General features: G+C 53.6%; 1 protein-coding gene across 1 annotated transcript; it reads right to left on the reverse strand.

Annotated features, from left to right (window-relative positions):
* Positions 1-10610: 10610 nt before the first annotated feature.
* LOC119846944 (epididymal sperm-binding protein 1) lies at positions 10611-22419 on the reverse strand. The gene is made up of 5 exons (XM_043501681.1): positions 22353-22419; positions 19553-19705; positions 17633-18025; positions 15656-15832; positions 10611-11119 (listed from the first exon to the last, which is right to left on the reverse strand). Exons 1-5 carry the CDS (start codon positions 22417-22419, stop codon positions 10965-10967), a joined length of 945 nt encoding a protein of 314 aa, XP_043357616.1. The 3' UTR covers positions 10611-10964.
* Positions 22420-24237: the final 1818 nt, after the last annotated feature.

Below are 24237 nucleotides of genomic sequence, written 5' to 3' on the forward strand. Positions count from 1 at the left end.
ACATGTTTCATTTGGATAATTATTATTTCATAATAAAGTATAATGTTTCTGTCCAAGAATTTCAAAACATTATACTCTATTATAAAATAAAATATACACCGTAATATTAACATTAATATTTTGTTTCAGTAAGGTAAAATGCTTCACTCTGACCATCATGTAACCTAGAGGTACTGAGACCACTGAGAGACAGATTAGAGCAGTGGTTCCCAAACTTTTCTGCGTCATGCCCCCTTTTTAATTTTCGAGAAACCCTCACGCCCCTCACCTCTCCTTTACCATCATCCAATGCCCCTCCCAGATCCTTGTCCCCTGACTGCCCCCTCCTGGGACCCCCCCAACTATCTCCCCGGGACCTCACCCCCATCCAGCCCCCCCCGCTCCCTGTCTCCTGACGGCCCTGACCCCAATCCACACCTCCACACCCTGACAGGCCCCCCGGGATTCCCACACCTATCCAACCTAGGGTGACCAGATGTCCCGATTTTATAGGGACAGTCCCGATATTTGGGCCTTTTTCTTATATAGGTGCCAATTACCCCCCACCCACATCATGATTTTTCACACTTGCTATTTGGTCACCCTAATCCAACGCCCCCTGCTCTCTGTCTCCTGCCCTCCCGCACAGACCCTCCGCCCCATCCAACCACTCCCTGTCCCCTGACTGCCCTGACCTGGGACCTCCTGCCCCTTATCCAACCCCACCGCCCCTCACTCCCCGCCCACTTTCCAGGCTGCTTAGAGTGGCAGGACTGGTTTATTGGGAAGCCTGGGAGGTGGGCAGGCGCAAGCAGTGCCCGCGCAGTGGCGTAGCTGCAAGGGAGGGTGGACAGGAGGGGAGGGGCCGGGGGCGAGCCTCCCCGCCCCGGAGCTCAAGAGCCGGGCAGCCTTGTGCCCCCCCTTGGAATTTCTTCATGCCCCCCAGTTTGGGAACCAATGGCTTAGTGAGTCTGCTGTACAGCCTAAGCTGAGCAGCAGTTGGCTTTTAGCTCATGCGGTAAAGGCTCACGCAGTTAGCTCCAAAAGCCCTAGGTTCAGTCCTGCCTGTGGCTTCCAATTATGAAACCTTTAGCTATAAGAGAAAATAAACTGTATAAAACATTATATATCTATACCTACAAACACACACACACCATATTAAAATCCACATTTTAATATAATATAGAAATCAAAATGAAGAGAACTGAAATGATAAATTCAAACTGAAACTTTCCCCCTCATTGCAAGGAAAAGCTCATCAAAATCAACACATTTTGTGGAACCTGCATTTTCCGATGGAAAACTCATTCGGTCGGCAAGTTTACCGACCAGATCTACCGATGTGCATTAACTTCGTCACCCAATACTGGAACGTGACCCCGAGATTGCTCGTTTTGTTGGCGGTTTCTAATATTCATGTGACGGGAACATAGGGACATCCAACGGTGTGCACGGCAGTGTGTACAACACAACACACATAATCGGATGGGGCGCAGCAGACGTGTTGCTTTCCAGGCCCTGTAGCCAAAGCCTGGCTGTGCAGCTCTGGGCACTGATGTGCCCCACTCACTCCAACTCACCCTCCCTGATTCCGCCTGCTCCCCACTGGTTGCCTGACCCACAGCCCTTAAACTGTCCAGTGTGAAACCGGGGCCGGTGCTGGAGGCACTGCTAATGGCATGATCCATCTTATTACAGCCAGGCACGGCCTCAGGCAGCGCTGGAGTGGGAATCATAGAATCACAGAATATCAGGGTAGGAAGAGACCTCAGGAGGTCATCTAGTCCAACCCCCTGCTCAAAGCAGGACCAATCCCCAACTTTGCCCCAGATCCCAAATGGCCCCCTCAAGGATTGAACTCACAACCCTGGGTTTAGCAGGCCAATGCTCAAACCACTGAACTATCCCTCCCCCTAGGGTCATGGGCCTTTAGCTTTTTGTAGGGCTTCTTTCCCTCTTTGATCCTCTGGCGAAACAACAATAATCCCTCACTCTTATGCAGTAGATCTCCAGGTGCAAAGGAGGTCAGGGTCACTATCCCCACAGTACAGATGGGGAAACTGAGGCAAGGTCCCGCAGCAGACCCCAGGTCTTGTGCCCTCCCTTGTCCCCAGGCTGCCCCACATCCCTGCAGTCTGCTCTGGATTAACTCCAGGGGGGCAGAGATCAGGCTCTGGCCCTGACCCCAGTTGGTGGGAGTGAATTGGGGGGTTGATTCAGTAGGGATGAATGGACCCTTCTGGTCTCCAGAGCAGTGGCTGGGCTCCCTGTATCCCTCCTGCCCCTGGCTGGCTCCCCAGCTCTGTCTCCAGCTGCTGCTACAGTGAGCGTGGGACTCGGGCAGGGAGAAGGAGCCGCCCTCCTGGTAGAACCTGCTCAGTGGGTTCCAGAGCTGACGCCCTGCGCACCACATGGCTGGGAGCGATAGAAACGGTGGCACTGGGGAGACTCTAGCAGGCGCGTGGGGGCAGCATCTCTGGCTCTAGCAGGCTCCATGCAGTCTGGGATGATGCCGTCTCGTGTCAGGCTCCTGGCCCGGGGCTGGCTGCTCCTGCCCATCTGCAGGGCGCTGGAAGGGGAGACCCAGCTCCATTGAGCTGTGTGATGCAGGACTGAAGAGGGCTTGGGGTGGGTCTGGGACAGGGACACGTAACTGAGAGCCCCAGGCCAGCAGCGTGTCACCCCCTCCCTCCCAGCCTCTTGTGGACATTGGGATGAAGGTCTGGTTTGTGTTAGTCCCCTTCAAAGGACTCACTGTTTGGTACCTGAAAGTCTGCTTTCCAGGTGAGGGGAAACTGAGGCAGGCCTCGCCCATGGTGCCACATCTGGCCTGAAGGGGGTGTGAGGGGACGGCCTGCGCTATGACCGAGCTGCTTCTGTCCATCGCTCGGTTGCCCAAGGGGGCTCGGCACGCAGGGCTCCGTGCAGGCTGGGATGATGCTGTCTGGTGTCAGGCTCCTGGCCTGGGGCTGGCTGCTCCTGCCCGTCTGCAGGGCGCTGTAAGGGGAGACCCGGCTCCGGGGAGCTGTGTGATGTGGCGCCTGTGTGGAGCACCCGGGGAGTGATTGGGGCGGCGGGGAGGCCAGTATGGGGGGGTGAGGGGGGTGTCCAGCCCTGCATTGCCCATCGTGGGGGGGGGGGGTGCTGGTGCCGAGTGCCTCCCATGGAGGCAGGGCTGGGAGCAAGCACGTTTCACGGGCAGATGGGATCCCGGAGCAGGGCTAAGCGGGAGGTGCTGGGGCTGGACACAGCACACGGGTGATGCTGAAACACTGAGAACAGCTTCTAGCCGCATCTTTCACCAGGGGCGGACAGAGCCTCCCGCCATGTCCTCCGAGATGCCCCGGGCACGGCCCAGACCCCACCTTGTGCTTTTCCTGGCACGGGCCCTGCCCCCAGCCCGTGTTGCCCCCGGCAGAGACCAGCCCCGCACCCCCAGCGCTCGGTGCTTCCTGTCACTCTGGGTCTGTGTCTCTGGCCCTGTCATAAATATAAAGGGAAGGGTAACCACCTTTCTGTGTACAGTGCTATGAAATCCCTCCTGGCCAGAGGTAACATCCTATTACCTGTAAAGGGTTAAGAAGCTCAGCTAACCTGGCTGGCACCTGACCAAAGGACCAATAAAGAGACAAGATATTTTCAAATCTTGGGGGGGGGGAAAGGCTTTTGTTTGTGCTCTTTGTTTGTGTGTGGTTGTTCTCTCTTGGGACTGAGAGAGGCCAGGCAGAAATCCACCTTCTCCAACCCATCCTAATCCAGGTCTTCAATATTGCAATCAGTATAGGTAAGCCAGGCAAGGTGGATTAGTTTAGCTTTTGTTTTATGTGAATTTTCCCTGCGTTAAGAGGGAGGTTTATTCCTGTTTTCTTGTGCTTAACTCTAGCTATACCCAAGGGGGGGGGGGGGAGCTTGTGAATTTCCCTGCAGGAGGTTAACTACCCTGCCTTTAGATAGAGAAAACTCCAGCTCAAAAAAGAAAAATCCCTTTGTAAAAAAACTAACACCTCTGTCTCCGGGCAAATAGACAGAAAACCCTCTAGCTGTTCTCAGCTTAAAACAAAACAAAAAACAAAAAAAAAACCCCTCTTCAGGTCTGTGCTTTTGGTTCAAAATGATCTCTGGTTCAAAATGATCCCACTGCTCTGCCACCATGTCAAGTTTCCTTCCCCACTCTGAACTCTAGGGTACAGATGTGGGGACCCCCATGAAAGACCCCCTAAGCTTATTCTTACCAGCTTAGGTTAAAAACTTCCCCAAAGTACAAACTTTGACTAGGCCTTGAACAGTAAACCATGAAGCGTTTTAAACAAAGAACAGGGAAAGAGCCCACTTGGAGATGACTTCCCCCAAACCCTATATCCCCTTTCCTGGGGTATGCTTGATAATAATCCTCACCAATTTGTACAGGTGAACACAGACCCAAACCTTTGGGGATCTTAAGAACAATGAAAAAATCAATCAGGTTCTTAAAAGAAGAATTTTAATTAAAGAAAAGGTAAAAGAATCACCTCTGTAAAATCAGGATGGAAAATACTTTACAGGGTATTCAGATTCAAAATACAGAGGATCCCCCTCTGTACAAAACCTTAAAGTTACAGAAAACAGGAATAAACCTCCCTCTTAACACAGGGAAAATTCACATAAAACAAAAGATAAACTAATCCGCCTTGCCTTTGATTTCTGGTGAATCAAAAAGTAAAACAAAAAAAAAAAAAGCCTTTCAGGTTGAAAAATTTGTTTCATTTCAAGCATTTTAAAAACTTTTTACTTTAAAAAATAAAATAAAAGGAAATTTCAGCTTGGAAAAAAGATGATGGGGGGATATGAATGAGGTCTATAAAATCATGACTGTTGTAGAAAAAGTGAATAAGGAAGTGTTGTTTACTACTTCTCATAACACAAGAACTAGGGGTCACCCAATGAAATTAATATTCAGCAGGTTTAAAACAAATAAAAGGAAGTATTTCTTCATACAATGGACAGTCAACCTGGGGAACTCCTTGCCAGAGGATGTTGTGAAGGCCAAGACTATAACAGGGTTCAAAAAAGAACTAGATAAATTAATGGAGGATAGGTCCATCAGTAGCTATTAGCCAGGATGGGCAGGGAAGGTGACCCTAGTCTCTGTTTGCCAAAAGCTGGGAATGGGTGACAGGGGATGCATCATTTGATGATTCCCTGTTCTGTTCATTCCCTCTGGGGCACCTGGCATTGGCCACTGTGGGAAGACAGGATACTGGGCTAGATGGACCTTTGGTCTGACCTAGTCCGGCCGTGCTTATGTTCTAAAGGGAAATTTTGTAGGGTTTTTTTGCCCAAAAGAAACAACCTGCTGAGATAGACACAAAGTTGTAAAACATTTTGGTTGACCCGAATTAGCATTTTTCACTGAAAAAAAAGATTTGCTCAAAGATATTTTACCCAGATCCACTTCCAATACGTCTGTGCCGCGGCCAGCAGCGTGGGGCCTGATCTCAGCTGGGTCTCTGGTCACTACAACAAAGCTCGTCTGTAATAACCGTGTGCATCGTTCCCCGGTGCCGTGTGTCCTGCCTGTGCCATGCAGCTGAGGGCAGCAGCTCTCGCAAGGTGGGAACGTGCTGCAGGTAATGGAACGAGCACAGCCCTGCCCAGCCTCAGCCTGCGATGCCCAGAGGCCGGCTGGGCAGGGGGGCAATAAAGGGGATGTTGCTTAGGAATCTCAGCAAAGACCTCAGCGAGCATCCCCAGAGCCCAGGGATCCCCGGGCGATGGGCTGTTCTCAGATCCTGCCAGGGCTAGGATCAGGTGAGATGCAGCCACTGTCATGGAGGGGACACGCGTGGGAGGCATGGGGGTAATTGGCACAGCCAGCCCCCCATGGAGATGCTCCAATCCCACAGTGGGCACTGTGTTAGGATATAGATATTCAGGCCTGTCTGCAAAGGCCTATACTCTAAGAATTTAGGTGTATTCTTATCACTTAGCTAGTTATAGAGATATAAAAGAGAGAATCAAAATCACTGTCTGCCGGTGTAAGGGCCTTCTCTTACCGAGACCGTCTGAGGCCCTGTTCTTAGGCTCAGGCCCTTGGCTAAGCCGCAGAGGCAGCCCATAAACTGGGAAGCGACCGGTCACCTCCTCACGTTCCAAACTAGTCCCATTGAAAGAAGGCGCTATTGGGCTGTTAGGATACAATCCTGTCCTGATAATGCCCATCGCCTCTAGAGAAAGAAAATGTAAAAGGAAACTTAGTTTGGCAGCATCCTGTCTGGCAAGAACTCACTTATCAATAGATGTAGTTGTGAAATCCTCACTCCTGTATTGTTTTGTCATTATAGTTCCCACTTTGCTATTGTTTATTTGCATGGTCTCTGTCTGGTTCTGTAATTGTTTCTGTCTGCTGTATAATTAATTTTGCTGGGTGTAAACTAATTAAGGTGGTGGGATATAAATGGTTAAATAATCATGTTACAATATGTTAGGACTGGTTAGTTAAATGTCAGTAAAATGATTGGTTAAGGTATAGCTAAGCAGAACTCAAGTTTTACTATATAGTCTGCAGTCAATCAGGAAGTAAGGGGTGGGGGGAATGGGAACAGGGAATAGGGGTGGGGGAATTGGAATCATGTTTTGCTAAGGGGGGAATGAGAACAGGGACACAGGTAAGGCTCTGTGGTGTGAGAGCTGGGAAGGGGGACACTAAGGAAGGAAACTGGAATCATGCTTGCTGGAAATTCACCCCAATAAACATTGAATTGTTTGCACCTTTGGACTTCGGGTATTGTTGCTCTCTGTTCATGCAAGAAGGATCAGGGAAGTAAGTGGGTGAAGGAATAAGCCCTCTAACACACCACTGTGCTAATGGAGGGTGAGTTGGGGATGAAAGCCCACTCCTTTCACCTCACTGTGCCTCAGTTTCCCCTCCTGCCTTTTGTTTGCAAGCTCTCTGGGGCGGGGACAATCTCTGGCTCCCCAGGGGCATAGCAATGGGAACAGCCTGCAGAGCTCACCACACATCGGTGACACCTCTTTGTCCCTGTCTCTCCCCTCCCAGAATATGGAAGCAACACAGGTGGCCAGCCCTGCGTCTTCCCCTTTGTGTACTGGGGCCGGGCGTTCTACACCTGCAACGACGAGGCTGCCAAGCCATGCAGGTTCTGGTGTGCCACCACTGGGAACTACGACTGGGACCAGCTCTGGAGCTACTGCCCTGACACCCATAAAGATAGGCAGCATGGGGTGCAGGGTGGGAAGGGCGTCAGTGCAGGATGGTCAGGGACCACTCACCTCTTAGCCTCCCTGAGTGGAATCCCAACTGGGATCCCTACTGCACCCTCCTCCCGGTGCAGGCATGTCTGGTCACAGGGTGACACTGCTGGGGATATTTCAGCCTGAGATGCTTGAGCAGAGATGCCAGACCCCATTCCCAGCCCTGGTAGCTGTAGCAGGTTTATCCCAAGTCTCCCCACATTTATCATTATTCTTATTATTTATTAGGTGTGCTATGGTAGGGCCTAGAAACCCCACTCATGGCCAGGATCCCAATGTGCTAGGTGCTGTACATTATTTATTAGGTGTATTATAGTAGCACTAGGTGCCCCAGCCACGGCTTGGAACCACACTATGCTCGGGGCTGGGCAAACCCGGAACATAAAGGCAGCCCCATGTGCTTGTCAAACCCCAGCTCCTGGAGTCTTGTGACGGAAATTCAGGTTTTGGTTTAAAAGGAGAAGGGAGGTTTCTGCCCCTTGGGGCTGCAGGGACAAGCTGGGATTGGGAGAATGGTGTGGGAACCAGCCAGGGAATGAGAAGACCCTCCCGCTGTTTGTTAGCAACCTCCTGATTTTGGGGGCCAGAGTCCCCATTGCTGAATGTGTGGGGCTGGCAATACTGAATCTGCCCATACATCTTCCGACTCCAAACCGTGCCTGGGAGCTCAGCAGGACCCATGTCCCAGGCATGGCTTATAAGGCGGCTCAGAGGTTTTATAAATATAACAGCACAGGGGTCCCTCCCAGAGAAGGATTTGAACTAGACAGTCAGGGGGCTGGGGCTGGGAGCAAGCCGGTTTCCCCTCCACGCCGTGTCCTTCTGATTTGGTTTTTCTTTGCTCGTTACCTGAATAAACTCTGCAGCGCACACGGCGCCGCTTGGCTTCATAAGCAATTTGGGTTGGAACCAGACAGAATCTTCGGCACATTGCAGCTGACTCGGGAGCCCAGAGATTTCACCATTTGATTTTAACTGCTTGTCCGGGCCAGGATGTCCCCTGAAGGACACTTATGCCCCAGTGCCCTCTGGCCTGGCCCCGGGCCACAGGCAGCCCCGTCTTGCACACACTTAAGCAAGTGGCACCCGAGACTCAGTTCTATGTTGGCAGCGTCTGCCCAGCGCCGAGTGCCCCACACCTGTTTCAGGAGCAGGATGTTGAGCGACCTGGGGACTGGCCCAGCTCCCGTCAGACAGGGGATCTGGCGTCACGGCTCCGTGTGTTCCTCCCCCTCTCCCGCCGTGTTGCTTTGATTTGTTGCATGTGGCCACTAGGGGGCCTCCTGGGCGCGGGGGGTTCACTCCAGTGGAGCAGGGCTGATTGACACCCATAGGGGCTCTGGCCCTGGCTATCTAATACCTCTGCTTCTCCCCACGCCAAGGGGGTGCGAACTGAACACAGACACAGCCCCAGCCTGCAGGGACCCCAGTCCCCAGTGCTGCCCCTCCCCACACCGCACGGATGATGCCATGAGGCGGGGACTGGGCGGCCCATCCCGCAGGAACCGCACTTTGCCCCCTGCTGCTCTGGATGGGGTCCGTACCACAGGGAGCGATGGCGAGCAAACGGGGCTTGCTGAGAATGAGACCCTACCCCTGGGCATGCAGAAAGTGGGGTCCATGCTCAGGGGTTCAGGGGGCCCCTATGGGGGCACCATTCCCTATGACGGGGCTCCCCCCCAGCTAATGAAACTGTTCAAAAGCCGGGTGAAAAAGCGCAATTCCCATTCTCACCACATGGGTGCAGCCCAGCTCCGGCACCCAGGTCATGCTCGCGTTGTTCTGAGAGCGCAGGCAAACTTTGCCCAGTGAAACCGGGGGATGCTCAGCACCCACCACCCCCCCAGTTCCCGCACCTCTGGCGCCCTGGCTGCAGGCTCCGATGGTGCGCTGGGTTCCAGCTGCTGGTCCTGGCTGGGCTGGGGAGGGACAGGACGTCTCCTCTTCCCTGGGATGGGCTGCACCTGGAGCTGGGTCAGACTCACCCCCGGGGACCTTCCTCCAATTGCAGGATGCTCCGCAGCTCCCATCCAGGCTGCCACTTTCCCTCAGGCCAGGCTGAGGCAGATGCTTGGCCAGGCCCAGCCATCATCTTGATGGTCCTGATCACCCACCGCCAAGTCCCGATCCCAGGGGCCCTGACAGCGATGGCTCCTGGAGTGTGGCAGTTTGGAGCGGGAATGGCTGTGAATGAGCCAGCCTCCTCCAGCCACCCTGGGAGCAGCCGCCTCTCAAGGCCTGGCCTCTTCTCCTCGCCCTCTGCCCATCACTCGGAAGCTCTGCTTTGCCCTCTGCCACCCGCTGGGGGCACTGGGCTCCTCCAGCCCTGGGTGGGGACTGTTGCCAGTCACCACTCTGCCCATGTATACAGTTCTGGGGGTGTTGATACTCCCCATGTAGCCCCCAACTACACGGGGGACCAGCCAGGACTGCGTAGCAGCCTACCTTTGGGCCACGGCCCACAGTTTGGGAACTCCTGCCACGTGGGATCCTATAACGGGGGCACAATTCCCTACAGCTCCTCTAGGGGGCACCATTCTCAGTGGGATCCTGTAATGGGGGCCCCATTCCCTTGCGATCCCATGGGGAGGTCTCCCTTAGAGCCCGTTCCCACCGTGGAACAGGCTGCTGGACCCAAAGCTGGTGCCGGCCGGCTGGAGACCTGGGCGCTGCCCTGAGTGACCCCAGCTGAGCCGAGCCTTGGGAGTGGTACAACCCCACGGCTCCTCCAGCTGCCCTTGCCCCCAGGGTGTGAGCTCTGGGTACGTATCGGTCTCTCCACTCAGGACAGCATCCTGGGGTGCTGCACTGCAGCCGCTGGCCCCAACGCTGCCCCTCTTGGTCGCAACTGCAGCAGGTTCCAGGCCCAGGGTTGTTCCCAAGACAGAGCTGCTTGGGCACAGAGCTCGCTGGACGTGCAGGCGTGGGGATTTTGCAGCCAGGAAGCTGCCTGCTGCCTTTCATCTCTTTGGGGTCAGGCAAACGGGACGTGGCACGCTTTTGTGAGCGAGCACAATCGCACTGAGAATCTCCCTGACACATTTCTCCTCCTAACAGAAACACCCAGCAGTGCCCTGGATATCAGTGCACCGCTCGGGCCAAAGGCCAGGTGCTCTCAGCTCAGTCCGGAGGTTTGTTTCTTCAGACTTAATCAGACTCTTTCTGTCTGTGTGTTGCTGTGGCTTGAAACCCTTGTGCCCAGAGAAATCCCCTTCCAGACACCATCACCCTTGTTACTGAGCAGCGACTGCCCTGTGCCTGTGGCCCTGTCTCCCTGGGTGGAAAGAAGGTGGCGGAGCCTGCCAAGATGGTGAACAGAAGCTGCCCTGGGTAGAACAAAGCAAAGACACTGCCTGGAAAGAGCCTTTATTTTCAAGGGCAGCGAAAAATGGGAAATGCACCAGGCCGGCCAGCCCCAACCAGCATGAAGCGCTGATCACAGAAAACAGCCCAGGATGGGTCTCAGGATTTGCAAGCCAGCGTCGAGATTTTGGGCACCCATGTTGTGTCGCCTTAAAGGGGCAGTTGCTCAGCACCTTAAATGGAGCGTGATCTTCCACAAGGGCCGAGCACCTGCCCTTTGAAGGCGTCTCAAGCTGGACACCCAAAATCACTCGTCGCTTCTGAGAATCTTGGCCTCGGTTTTTATCCAGGAGCCCCCTCCGTCGAAGTGGTGTCACGGGACATCGACAGCTCTGGCACTACCTGTCCCTTCGGCTCCTCCTTCTCCCTCCTCAGTCGGGACAGAAAACCCACTGGCGGTCCATGTGGTAGCTGTCAGTGGTGGCACACCAAAACCTCCCGAAGAGATTGTCAAACTTGGTACAAGCAGAGAAGCGTTTGCCCTTGTAGGTGAAAGGGAAAACACACGCTTCTCCATTGTCGTAATCTGAGGGAGACAGAAACACTGACTGGTACCACGGCCAGGGGGAGATTTCAGCTCAGCTAGGAGAGGAATCAATGTTTTTTTTTCTTCAAAGGACATGTTCTGTTAACTGATTGCGAAGGAGCTGTGCTGGGGGAGAGTTTCTTTTCCCCCCTCTCCCTTCAATTTCAACATGCCGTTATTAGGTTTCAGAGTCAACTACCCTTTAGATGGATGGGGCATTCCCCCTTCAGAGCTACAGTTCCAGGCTCTCTGCAGACACAGGCAAGCAGCACTGTATTGCTGACATGCAGGTCCCCTTTTTAAATGAGAGCTGAGAGTCTGGCGCACAGTTCTGCAGCTGTGGGATCTTGCAGCCAGGAGGCCCTGCTAATAATTCAGCCTCACAATGCAAAGCCACTGGGTTCCACACTGACCGGAGCTGGGGGAAATGGGCTGTGTCCTTCACTGCACTCTTAATGCTTTAGCTCCAGCATCTCAGCACCTTGACATCATCACCTACATCCTGCCCCAGGCAAATGTCTCTGTGCACGGTCGCACTTGATCAGTTTCCCTGGGTCACCTCCCCGCATCAGGATCCTGATGTTCCCAGTCTCTGAAGGTTCTACCCTGCCCTGCCCTCCAGCTGGAATCGCTTCAGCGATTTCATCTCCCTTCCCAACTCCTTCTCCCACACTCTCTGGTCTCTCTTCTAAAATGCAGTCAGTGTAGTCATTCCCCAGGGAAGCTGCAGCCGTTGGGTCTAAGGGAAGGAAGGTTTCACAAGCAGAGATAGGAAGGATTGGACCAGCTTAGGGTGAGAGATTCAAAAGTGCCTCAACAACTGAGCATCAAAATCCCGGTGAAAATCACCTACCCGGATCAGTACAAACTCTCGGAATCTTTCATAAATACCTTCCACCAAGTGTGTAGTTCCTAAATGCCACACAGTGCTGGGGCAGAGGTTCTATCAGCATGAATTTGGGGTGATTAACACCTTTCCGGAATAATAATAATGTTTAAGTGTATTACAGGAGTGCCTTGTAACATCAGTAACGATCCAGAGCTCCATTATATGCTAGGTGCTGAACGTTACTAATTAGGGGTATTATAGTAGCACTGGGAGCCCCACTCACAGTCCAGGGTAACACCGATAGACCTCGGTTGTCAGCAGGTGGGATTGAACCTGGGATCTCGGGAGCTTAGTGCATGAGCCTCTACTGCATGAGCTTTAAAGCTACCTGGCTCTGAGCTAAGGCTAGAGAGCAGATTCATTTTCTCTCTCTTTCTAACTGGTCTCGGTGCCACTAGATTGGACAGATCATCACACCCAGGAGGTGTGTGGGTTACACCAGGACCCCATTGTCCTAGGCGCTGTACATTATTGATTAGGGGTATTATGTTAGCACTGGCAGCCCTGCTCATGGGCCAAGACCTCATTGTACTAGGTGCAGTACGTCTATATTAGGATGTAATGCTAACCCACTCAAAGGTGTCAGCAGGCGGGATCGAACCCAGATCCTCTTGAGCTTAATGCAGGAACTTCTACTGCGTGAGCTAAAAGACTCTTCTCTCTTAACCAAGGTGTAGCAGGCTCATCATTCTCTAGGGGGCCTAGCCACACAAGAGGGGGACAGAGCGCCACTCCGAGCAAGCGGAGGGTTACAAGGGGTATTATGGTAGCAGCGGGAGCCCCCGTCATGGCCCAGGACCACATTGTGCTAGGCACTGTACATTATATATTAGGGGTATTACGGTAGACCCAGGAGACTCCACTGAGTCTCCCACAGCATTCTTGTCAGCAAGTTAAGGAAGTATGGGCTGGATGAATGCACTATAAGGTGGGTAGAAAGCTGGCTAGATTGTCGGGCTCAACGGGTAGTGATCAATGGCTCCATGTCTAGTTGGCAGCCGGTGTCAAGTGGAGTGCCCCAGGGGTCGGTCCTGGGGCCCGTTTTGTTCAATATCTTCATAAATGATCTGGAGGATGGTGTGGATTGCACTCTCAGCAAATTTGCGGATGATACTAAACTGGGAGGAGTGGTAGATACGCTGGAGGGGAGGGATAGGATACAGAAGGACCTAGACAAATTGGAGGATTGGGCCAAAAGAAATCTAATGAGGTTCAATAAGGATAAATGCAGGGTCCTGCACTTAGGATGGAAGAATCCAATGCACCGCTACAGACTAGGGACCGAATGGCTCGGCAGCAGTTCTGCGGAAAAGGACCTAGGGGTGACAGTGGACGAGAAGCTGGATATGAGTCAGCAGTGTGCCCTTGTTGCCAAGAAGGCCAATGGCATTTTGGGTTGTATAAGTAGGGGCATAGCGAGCAGATCGAGGGACGTGATCGTTCCCCTCTATTCGACACTGGTGAGGCCTCATCTGGAGTACTGTGTCCAGTTTTGGGCCCCACACTACAGGAAGGATGTGGATAAATTGGAAAGAGTACAACGAAGGGCAACAAAAATGATTAGGGGTCTAGAGCACATGACTTATGAGGAGAGGCTGAGGGAGCTGGGATTGTTTAGTCTGCAGAAGAGAAGAATGAGGGGGGATTTGATAGCTGCTTTCAACTACCTGAAAGGGGGTTTCAAAGAGGATGGCTCTAGACTGTTCTCAATGGTAGCAGATGACAGAACGAGGAGTAATGGTCTCAAGTTGCAATGGGGGAGGTTTAGATTGGATATTAGGAAAAACTTTTTCACTAAGAGGGTGGTGAAACACTGGAATGCGTTACCTAGGGAGGTGGTAGAATCTCCTTCCTTAGAGGTTTTTAAGGTCAGGCTTGACAAAGCCCTGGCTGGGATGATTTAACTGGGACTTGGTCCTGCTTTGAGCAGGGGGTTGGACTAGATGACCTTCTGGGGTCCCTTCCAACCCTGATATTCTATGATTCTATGATTCTATGATTCCTGGCCCAGGACCCCATTGTGCTAGGCACTGTACATTATATATTAGGGTGTAACACTGACCCACCCAAGGGTGTTGACAGTGGGGATCAAACCTGGGACCTTCTATCGCATGAGCTGAAAGACACCTGTCTCTTAGCCAAGACAATAGCAGGCTCATCATTCTGCAGGGGGCCTAGCTACCACTAGAGGGGGACAGAGCACCACTCTGAGCAAGCAGAGACTTACAAGGGGTATTACGGTAGCACTGGGACCCCATTGTGCTGGGTGCTGTACATTATATATGAGGGTATTACGGTAGCACTGGGAGCCCCCGCCATGGCCCAGGACCCCATTGTGCTGGGTGCTGTACATTATATATTAGGAGTATTTCGGTAGCACTGGGAGCCCCCATCATGGCCCAGGACCCCATTGTGCTGCACAAACACAGAAGTGGCCGAGTCAAACCCATGTGGATGAAGCCTTTACAGAGCCCTAGACTTGAAGGCCAGAAGGGGCCATTGGCCCAGATCCAGAAAGGGACATGGGCACCTAAACCCCAGCGTTAGGTGTCACAGCAGCCCCCCTGTCGCAGCTGCCTCCTACCGGTGTAGGCACCTGGCCTCGCTTGCCCCCAGCATCTGCACTGTGAAGGCTGCCCAGGCCCTCCCGGCTGCCTCTGGGCCTGCACGTGCTGCCTCCCTCCAGGCCCCCGGCTGCCTGTCACCCATCTCCTCCCCCAGGCCCCAGTGGGAGATGGGCCAGCCCAAGGCTGATTTGCCCAGGCCCGATCCGCTGGGTGTGCTGGGAGCACGGTGGCTGGCTTAGGCCCCATTCAGAGCCCAGCTGCAGAAGGTGGTGTGGGTGTGTGTCTCCCTTATAATGTGTAGCCCTGGATTTCGAGCGCTCACCTGGGCCGTGGGAGACTCAGGCCCAATCCGTCCTCGGAGTGAGCGAGAAAGGACTGAACCGGGGGCCTCCCATCGCTCCAGGGCGGGCTTGAACCGCTGGGCTAGGGGACGTTCTGATCTGCAGCGCCGCAGTCGCTCCTGCTGAAGCACTTTGGATACCAACTTAAAGAGTCATTGGGCCAAAGAGAGGAGGAAGAAGAAGAAGGGCTGTGTAGCCTGGTGGTTAGAGCACCCCATGACAGACGCAGGGTCCGGTCCCACTGCTGCAATAGCTGGACCAACCCAGTCTGGATTGGTCCAGCGTCACCTTCCAGCCGTTGGCTTTGGCTCTGCTTTGGTCTGCTGGACTCCAAGGGCCTTATTTTTTAACATTTGAATGCTGTCTTGTGTGCTATAAGATGTCATCGCAGCACAGGTGCTGTCTCATTCCCGCCCTGCGTGCACGTGTGTGTGTTTTTGGGACACGCGTGTGTGGCATTGTGAGAGCACCGTTGTGTCACTGGGCCGAGCCACAGTGAATTTTTGCACACGAAGGAGCAGTGGATATCCTCACGAGTGGCAAGAGGGAAGGTGACAACTGATCGTTAAATCAAATGCTCCCAGGAGGGAATTAACTGTCGTCTTGGAAAAGTTTGGCCAGCGAATTTGGAGCTGGGTCATTCCCTTGCAGCAAGCGGGGGCTGCTTCCCGGGCCAAGCTGAACCACCACTGTGCCACGCAGGGGAACGGGGTAAGAGACGAAGCCTGCCAGGACTCACCCATCACGCTGCAGTACCTCCACCTGCCGTCCGTGTCGTAGTTCATGGTGGTCGCGCACCAGCGCAGCCTGCTTCTGGTCCCATCCCGGGTGCAGGCTGTGTACGATTTCCCCTTGTAAATAAAGGGGAAGGCGCAGGGGGGAGAGACTGAGAAGTGAAACGGAGAGAGATCGAGAGAGACAAATCACAATCACAAGCAAAATAAATTGGCACGTGCCATTGGAGTCAATGGACCAGATCCCCAGGAAGGTGTAAATTGGCCTGGCTCCATTTGAATTAAAAGGCCAGATTCTGAGCCCGCTGTAAATCGGTACGGATCCACTGAAGCCAGTGGAGTGATGCCAATTTACACCAGTGGCAAATCTGGCCCTGTGATAGGGGGAAAGCAGCCAATAGCTACACCAGCACTGACAGGGAGGTCTTTGTTCACATTAAGGAACTGGTCTGATGTGCAGCTTCACCCCTGTTCTTTTCGTGCTTGCTCTGATCTGGTTTGTTATTGCAGATTATTTACACTAGAAATGCTAAGGGATATAACTGCATCTTGGACCTAGGGACCAGATCCGGACTGTAGTTACTCTGGAGTGGATTTGGAGTCATGCCAATGACTGCAGGTAGAATTAGCCTCAGAGTCTCATCTCAGGATTTATTCTTAGAATGACCCCAACTGCACAGACCCCAGCCAAGATCAGAGCCCCATTGTGCCAGGCACTGCACAGACCCCAACTGAGATCGGGGCCCCACTGCGCCAGTGGAGAAACATGGAATGCCTCACAGAGATTAAAATCAAAACAGATGAGATAGACAAAGGGTGGGAAGGGAAACTGAGGCACAGGGCAGGGTTGTGACTGACCCAAAGGTTACAAAGGAAGCCATGAATTGGTCAGAGCTAAACCCTGACCCCCAGGTGTCCTGACCCCCAGGGCAGAGCACTAGTCCTGACAGCAAAAGCAGGGATGGAGACTGATGATTGTTACAAATGACAAACCCGGAGGATCTCCAGTCTCTGGAGAGCTGAGCTCGTTAGCAGCAGCCAGGCTGAGCATCTCTCTCTCTTTATTTCCTCTCCTCTTTTTTTCTGTCTCTTTTTTCCCATTCATGTGTATTTTCCCAGCTTTTGTTTTCCATCCTCAGTCCTGTTTTCTCTCCCCCTCCCTCCCGCCGCCCGACTCTCTCTTCCCAAATGCATCCGTCGCTTTGGTTCCCCAGGGATGCTGCTGGAGTTGGTCTAATGGCTGGAAGGTTTCCCAGGCAGAGATAGGAAGGGTTGGACCTGGCCAGGGTGGGAGATTCAGCAGCAGTTCCGTGACTGAGCAGACATGTCCCAAGGGAAGTCACTCACCCCATTAGACGCTCTTTGAAACTTTGCTAAACTACCTCCCGCCAGACGTGTGGCAGGTAGATACACAAGGCTGGGGTGGGTTGTGTGGGGGAGGTTTTGTTGGCATGAATTCGGGCTGAAAAGCACTAACTCCTGCCATGTCTTCCTGGACAAATGTGGCCCAGTCAAACTCATGTGGCTCAAACCTTTTTAGATTCATAGATGTTAAAGCCAGAAGAGACCACTCTGGTCATCTCATCGGCCCTCCTGTATAACACAGTGGTTCCCACATCCAGCCAATAGTTTATAGTTGAGCTGGAGCAGATCTTTGAGAAAGACATCCAGTCTCCAGATAGACACCGAGGGTTCCTCCATCTTGTGGCAAGTTGTTCCAGTGGCTAATTATCCATCCGGTTGGAATTTGTGCAGCTTCAGCTGCCTGCCAGTGGATCTGGCTAAATGTTGGCCTGATGGATTAGAGAGCCATGTTTCTTAATACCTGAATATCTGTGACACCACCACACATTCCCTGCCCTGTCTCATTCCTTCTGTGTGTGTGTCTGAATGGTACGGCATCGTGGTAGTGCCATCATCTGATTGCGCTGGGTGGGGGTACAGTAGCCTGGAAACGTTGAGAGCCACGACCTTACATCATAAAGTCCAGTTGGCCTGGGTGATAAACAGGGGCTGGAATGTCAAGGGATTGTCTGTATTCCATGGTAAAACTAGCCTAGTGATCCAGGCATGCTCCGTTATTACTGGCTTGGTGAATCTAATGATAGAATATCCCCTCAGTTTGGGGGTGTCTGCTCTGTTCTCTGGCGATCTGTCCTGAGTCTGAGCGTTCTCAGCTGCAACCCATTCTAGACAGCGTGACACAGAGCTCAAGGACTCACCCTTCTGGGTGCAGAACTTCCATTTGCCGTCCTTGTCGTAGTCACTGGTGGTCGCGCACCAGAGCTGCTTGTCGGTGCTTCCGTCCCTGGTGCAGGCTGAGTATGATTTCCCCTTGTACTTAAAGGGGAAGGTGCAGGGCACAGAGTCTGGACCTGAGAGTGAAATGGGGAGAGAGCAAGGAAAGGCAAGTGACAATCAGCAGTGGCCACTGAGGCCAGTGGCCAGATCCCAGCTGGCATAAAGCAGCGCGGATCCAAATGAGGGTCTGGTCCTAGGTAACACACGGGTGGGGATGCGTGTGTGGAGGAGGCGGGGGAGAGGAACCAGCTCGATCCCCAGAGACAGCTACACTGCCACTCACAGGGGAGTTCTCCATTCTCATTTAAGAATTGATCTGACTCCCAAGTCCTCTCTGTCCTGTAGCAACTGGCTTTGATCTGATTTAACTGCAGCTCGGCACAAGGGGCCAGATGATGAGAGCAGTGAATCTTGAATCTAGAATCTAGAATCAGTTTGCAGACACCCCTGACTACAATGGAGTCAGACCCACATTCGCATCTCAGGATTTATTAGTAGTAAGGCCCCTCCTCCCCCCACAGCGGGGCCAACAATGAATTTTTGGTTCACTGGCAGTTCTGAAAATGTGTCAGAAAAGTTTCACTTTGGGTCGCACCCAAACCAACATGTTTCAGATTTTTTGTCAGCCTGAAGTGGAGAAAGTGAACGGGAATGAATAGCCAGAGCATGGCCTCGAGTCTCCCGCAGCCTCAGCGAGCGCCCTGGCACCAGAGTCATTCTCTGGAGCTGGTCACAAATTCATTAAATGGTTTTGGGTCATCTGATGTTGCTTTTTTTTTTTTTTAGAAACTAAATTATTTACCAGGAAACTCATTCAGCTCTGTCACCAGCCAAGATCAGGGTCCCACTGTGCCAGGCGTTGCCCAGACATGCAGGGAGAGACAGTCAAAGCTCACAATCAAATTAGGTTTGACAGACAAAGGGTGGGATGGGAAACTGAGGCACCGGATGGGGAGGTGACTTACCCAGGGTTAGAAAGGAAGCCATTGTGTCAGTTGACCTGGGTCCTGAGACTTGCTGCTGTGTTTTTGGGGTTTTTTTTTTTTTTGCTGTGTAGACGTACCCACAGCGTCTTAGGTGTGTAAGTCCCATTCTTCAAGTCATTTAGTCCCAGATCTTTAAAGGCATTCAGGAGTTGATGCACTCAGCATTGCAAAGCCAACTGTGGTGAGAGACTAAACCTTGTTTTCCAAAGGGATGTAGGCACTTAGTAGATGAAAATCACATAGGAGCCAAAATCTCATTGACAAAGGAACTAAATACATTTTGAAAATGACATTTAGGCTCTTAAATTAGTTGGTTTTGCAACACCAAGGCAGCAACCGCTAAATACCTTTGAAAATCCAGGCGTTAGGCACCTGGGGCTAAATTTTCAAAGGTTTTTAGGCTCACAGAGATGCAGGCAGGTGTCTAAGGGGCGTTTCCCAAGGCACCTCGCTCCAGCTGGAAGCTATGGTCTCAGAAAAGTCTGACCAGTGGATTTAGAGCCAGGATGTTTCCTTGCAGCAAGTGGGCCTGTGTCCCTGGCGTTAGGGCCCAGAGGAACGGCTGCTGTGCCGGGCAGGGGAATGGAGTGAGAAGCGAAGGCAGCCAGGCCTCACCCATGGGAGAGCAGAACCTCCACCGGCCGTCCTTGGCGTAGCTGTCGGTAGTTGCGCACCAGAGCTTCTTGTCCCTTCGTCCGTCTGTGGTGCACGAGGAGTACGATCTCCCCTTGTAAATAAAGGGGAAGGTGCAGCGGGGGGAGCCTGAGCCTGTGAGGGAAGCGGAGAGAGATGGAGAAACAGACAAACGAGGCACTCTGCTCTTGTGAAGGCTCAGACCAGCTTTCTGTCTAAAGCTTGACTCTAAGTACACTAAAATCTAAGTACACGATTACTCTGATTGCCTTGAAACTTGGTGTGTTTCATGGAGGCAGGGGGTTTGATTTCTGATCCAAATTTGGTCCCATTTGACTAAGGGGTTCCCAAGTTACAGCCCCCCTGAAAAAACCAGCTTGGCTTAAAGTTGACTTTTTTTTTTGCATGCGGCTAGAGATGAAGCTGGGGCTCAGACCATTGCGCCGGGGCCTCAACCGCTTGAAGCGCACTCCCAAACGAGGGCATGGCACCAATTAGCCCTCTGGGGAGAAATCTAATTCCAGTGTCATTAGCCGAAGTTTGGGTCTTCAGTTAGGCGCATGGCGAGCAGTTTTAAGGCTCATGCAAGGAGCACTGTGCATGGGGCGCGATTCACTCAGTATGGACTATCACAGCCTCTGGATCCGCGCAACAGAGAGCTAGCACCGTGAGCTCAAACCCTTCCCCAGGCAAAAATCAGAAATTAAACAAGGGGGCATCTTGCTACGTTCTGCCTCTGTCACAGGGGAAATGAAATCTGAGCATAGCTGAATATCCAGGCAGTGCTGTACTGAGTTCTGAACAAAGAATAAATTACACATGCAAATTCCCACTGGGAAGGGAGGGTGATTGCGGTGGAAAAGTAGGTGGGAATAGGGAGTGGAGGGGGGATTATGGGGAGGGGTGGGTAGGAGAGAGTTGGAGGGTCAGGTGGAGTGGGACACTGGGAAGTGGGACATGGTGTTTGAGGGACTGGGGGAGAATAGGGGCTATCTGCCAAGATCTGGAGGGAGGGTTCCTGATCCTCTTTCCCTACCTTTGTATGCATGTGTTTGAACATGGGGGCCTCCTGTCCCTCTAGGTGAGTCTGAGCCCCACTACCTTCCCCCTTTTGTGTGCCAGGCTCTGGAGCACCCCTGTCCATCTATTGGAGTATAACCCCCCCACTCTTCCTCCCCGCTCATGTGAGCAGGTTCTGGTTGGCTTGCCCTTCTTGGGGTGGCCCCCCTCTCCCTCATGTGATCTGGGATCTAGGGGTTCCTGCCCCTCTGGGGGTATCTGAGCTCCTCTCCTTGCCCCCATGTGAACCAGTATGTGGGGGAGCCCCAGCCCTCTGCATGGGGAGCTGAGAACAGCCATCCTGGTATCATGCCCCGAGAACACACAGCTGAGTCGGGGTGAGAAGCTGAGGATGGGCAGGCTTGGTGCATCTCACAGGTTCCCCAGCACTGGGGAGGGAGTGGGGGACTACCCACAGAGATGAATGGAGCAGCCACATCTTAGGGCCCTGGTGTCCACCTGTGTTCATCTACAGGGGACATTCTCCTGCTGACAACACCTCTCTGCTCCAAAAGGGTTGGAAATTAAATAGCAACAAGCTTTGTTAACGCTGAATTCAGCAAAACCCAAACTAGTGAGCACCAGAAAGTACAGAGTGAAGGTATGTGCCCACGCCACCTAAATTCTGCACTCTTAGAGCGATGCCCCAATGAGCCTGCACCACGTCCTCACCCGGCACTGACCAGCAGCTCCCTACACTCAAATCCTTCGCATGCACGACAGAAAGATGACCACAGCTACTGAATGTGACAGCCCCTTCATCCTTGGGCACACGAGATCATCATTCTGCTTTCACCTACCCATCATTTAACTCATTGGCCGCCCTCTCCCACCCCACTGCTGACAATCCCCATGCAAGGTGCCCCTGCACCCAACTAGTGGCACAGCCGTGGGGGGAAACCGCTGCTCTGAGGGGAGAAGCTGTGACCCCATGAGTGGACTAGTGGAGATGGTGCTAGATTTGAAGTCTGGCAGCCACCTGTCTTCTAATCCTGCTGCTGATCCCGGGCAAGGTTATGTCTCAGTTTTCCCATATGACAAATCTGTCATTTACCTTCCCTATCTAAAAGTCTTAAAGCTGCAGAGGAGAGGTCTATGTACACAGAAGCAAGGTGGGTGAGGTAACATTTTTTATTGACCCAGCCTCTGCTGGTGAGAGAGAAAAGCTATCAAATGGCAAAGGTTGGACCCGAAGATGAGCGCTTTGTACACTCCAAAGTGTGTCTCTCTTCCCAACAGAAGCTGATCCAATAAAAGGTGTTACTGCCCCCACCTCATCTCACCATATCCCAGGATTGACCTGGCTACAACATCACTGTATAATACAGTGAGTAGCTGATACTCTCCGCTTCCCCTGTTCCCTATTTGCGGGGGGGGGGGGGGAGAGAAGAGGTGTACAGGCAGCTACCTCACCCACTGATCTGCCCTCGGGTACCGGAGCCGCACACCCATTAGCTATTGCCAGTGCTCTGTGCGGCACCCCCCCTGCCCTGCGCAGGGACCCTGTATCTGCCCCCAGGACGCTCTCTGCAACCGTGTTTGGGACACGCTCTGCCACTTGCAGCAGATCAATAAATCAGAGCAGAAGTTAGTCCACAAGAAAGAAAATCTTCCAAGCCATTCTCCTGTGTATTCGGTTCTCCCCCAGCCCCCACCCAGGGGACCAGTGAGATGAGGGTCCTGGGGGACACAGCCTGGGGCTACCCGGGGGGGAAGGCATTACCTGGGGCTGCCATGCACAGGGCCAGGGCGACCAAGCCCCAGGCCAAGAGCTTCCTGCTGGACGACATCTCCCTGGCTTGTGCTGGGCATCCCTCAGAGTCGCTCTCCCCTTATGGAGTTGCCAGGGGGGCCGCCCCCCAAGAGCCACCTGCTAACAAGGAGATTTCACAGCTGCCCGGCTGCACATTGTTTCTGTTCCACCCACCCGGATGTGCGGGGAGAGGCAAATCCTCCTGAGGCTGGCATCTGGCCCTGGCCCCTGCCTTCGATAAACTGCCCTGCTCCAGCTGTGCAGCCCAGACTCAGCCACATGCTCTGATTCTTGTAACTTTGGAGATGCTGAGCTGGGGAATGGGAGGTGGGGGGGCTCTGGAACAGTGCTCAGGTGTGGAGGTTGATGCAGGGTGGAGTCTCTCCCACTTGCTCAACCTTCACCCCACCAGGCTGTGCTCTGGCACCAGGACCCTTATTCAGCAGATGGGACCATCCCAGCAGCTCAGTTCTGAAACACCCAGTTCGACGGCTGCAGCTTTGCCCAGGAACTGGGTTTCCAAAACTGCCGTTTTTCTACAATCCCTCGGTGAACAAGGGCCCATCCTCAAAGAGCCCTTTGCTCCATGTGCTCTGACGTGCTGATGGAGCAGAGCCAAAAGGGGGGAAGACAGGCCCTTTGCCTGCATGGGAAGGATTTGGGGGAAGGGAGATGGAGCCAGCTCAGACCCCTCACCCATCTCACTCCCTCCCCATCGCCCCACAATTCCTCTCCATCGCTGCTGCCCCAGGCCAAGGGTGGGGGCTCCAGGCTCCCCCACCCCCGGATGGAAAACGGGGGTCAGCAGTGCAGGGATGTGTGGGGCGGGGGTCAGAGCATTGCAGTGGGGAAGCGGGGGGAGGCTTTGGCTCAGCTCCACCTACCCCCACCTCCGCACCCCCCATTTGTGACTCCCCTAAAAGGTGCCCCCCACTGACTCCACATCAGTCCCAGCCCTGCTCCTGCATCTTCCCCCAGCGGAGCTCCACTCCAGGGTGGGGCGCAGGCTGGGGAGGGCAGAGTGGGCTGGCTGGATAGGCAGAGATGGGACACAAGGAGATGGTGTCGGGGGAGCAAAGGGACTCGCGTGCAACCAGGGTCTGCTGAGCCCGGGGTGACCCTTGCCAAGGAGGCAGAGGGCAGGGTGGGTGAGAGCTGGGCTGTGGGACCTGGGGGAGCCGAGGAAATGAACTGCCCATAAACTTCGTTCACCCAGAGTGAAGGGCGCCCGACGCGAACTCGTGCCGACCCAGAATGTTGAGTGCAGAGACACCCAGATCCCTGCAGGGAATACGGCGCTGAGGGCCACCCCCCCCCCCCCACAACACCAGCCACCCCCACACCAGTGCTCTGCCCTCACTGGGGCTACAGATCACGCAGGGGAGGGAGCGCACGGCTCCGCCTAGCACCTTTGCTTTGCCAAGGCAAAACATGGGTTTGGAGCAGGCGCAGCAACTAGGAGCCCCCTCCAGCTGCCAGTACACCCAAGCCTGCCCCACGCAGCCCGGTCCCGACTGGCCCAGCATCCCCCGGGCCCCGAGTCAGTTCACTCTGCCCTGGAGGGGGCAGGGCCGTGCGCTGCCAGCCTGTGAACCATCCCCCTGGCCAGGGGACCCTGCCAGAGATGCAAGTGGCAGAAGGCAGCATTGGCATGAGGCTTCCTGGGGCTCCCAGGTGACACATGTTCCTCTCTGGCCAGCTGCTGCCCCCCGCCATGTGGCACGGCCCACCTGAACCCAGCGAGGGCAGCTGGAGAGTCGGCTGCTGAACGTTGCAATTCACAGCGCTGCCTCCCAGCACGACCGCTGGCACGTTTAGAATTGTTCTTCCGTCAATTCACGCTGGTGTCCTGCCC

Source organism: Dermochelys coriacea, chromosome 23 (genome assembly GCF_009764565.3).
Source record: "Dermochelys coriacea isolate rDerCor1 chromosome 23, rDerCor1.pri.v4, whole genome shotgun sequence".
In the NCBI taxonomy this organism is placed as follows: domain Eukaryota; kingdom Metazoa; phylum Chordata; order Testudines; family Dermochelyidae; genus Dermochelys; species Dermochelys coriacea.

Coding starts and splice junctions, on each gene's coding strand:
- LOC119846944 (XM_043501681.1), bottom strand. CDS start 22,419: ATGTCGTCCAGCAGGAAGCTCTTGGCCTGGGGCTTGGTCGCCCTGGCC. Junction 19,706..22,352: donor CCTGTGCATGGCAGCCCCAG/GTAATGCCTTCC, acceptor CTTCCCTCACAG/GCTCAGGCTCCCCCCGCTGC. Junction 18,026..19,552: donor GAGGTTCTGCTCTCCCATGG/GTGAGGCCTGGC, acceptor TTTCACTCTCAG/GTCCAGACTCTGTGCCCTGC.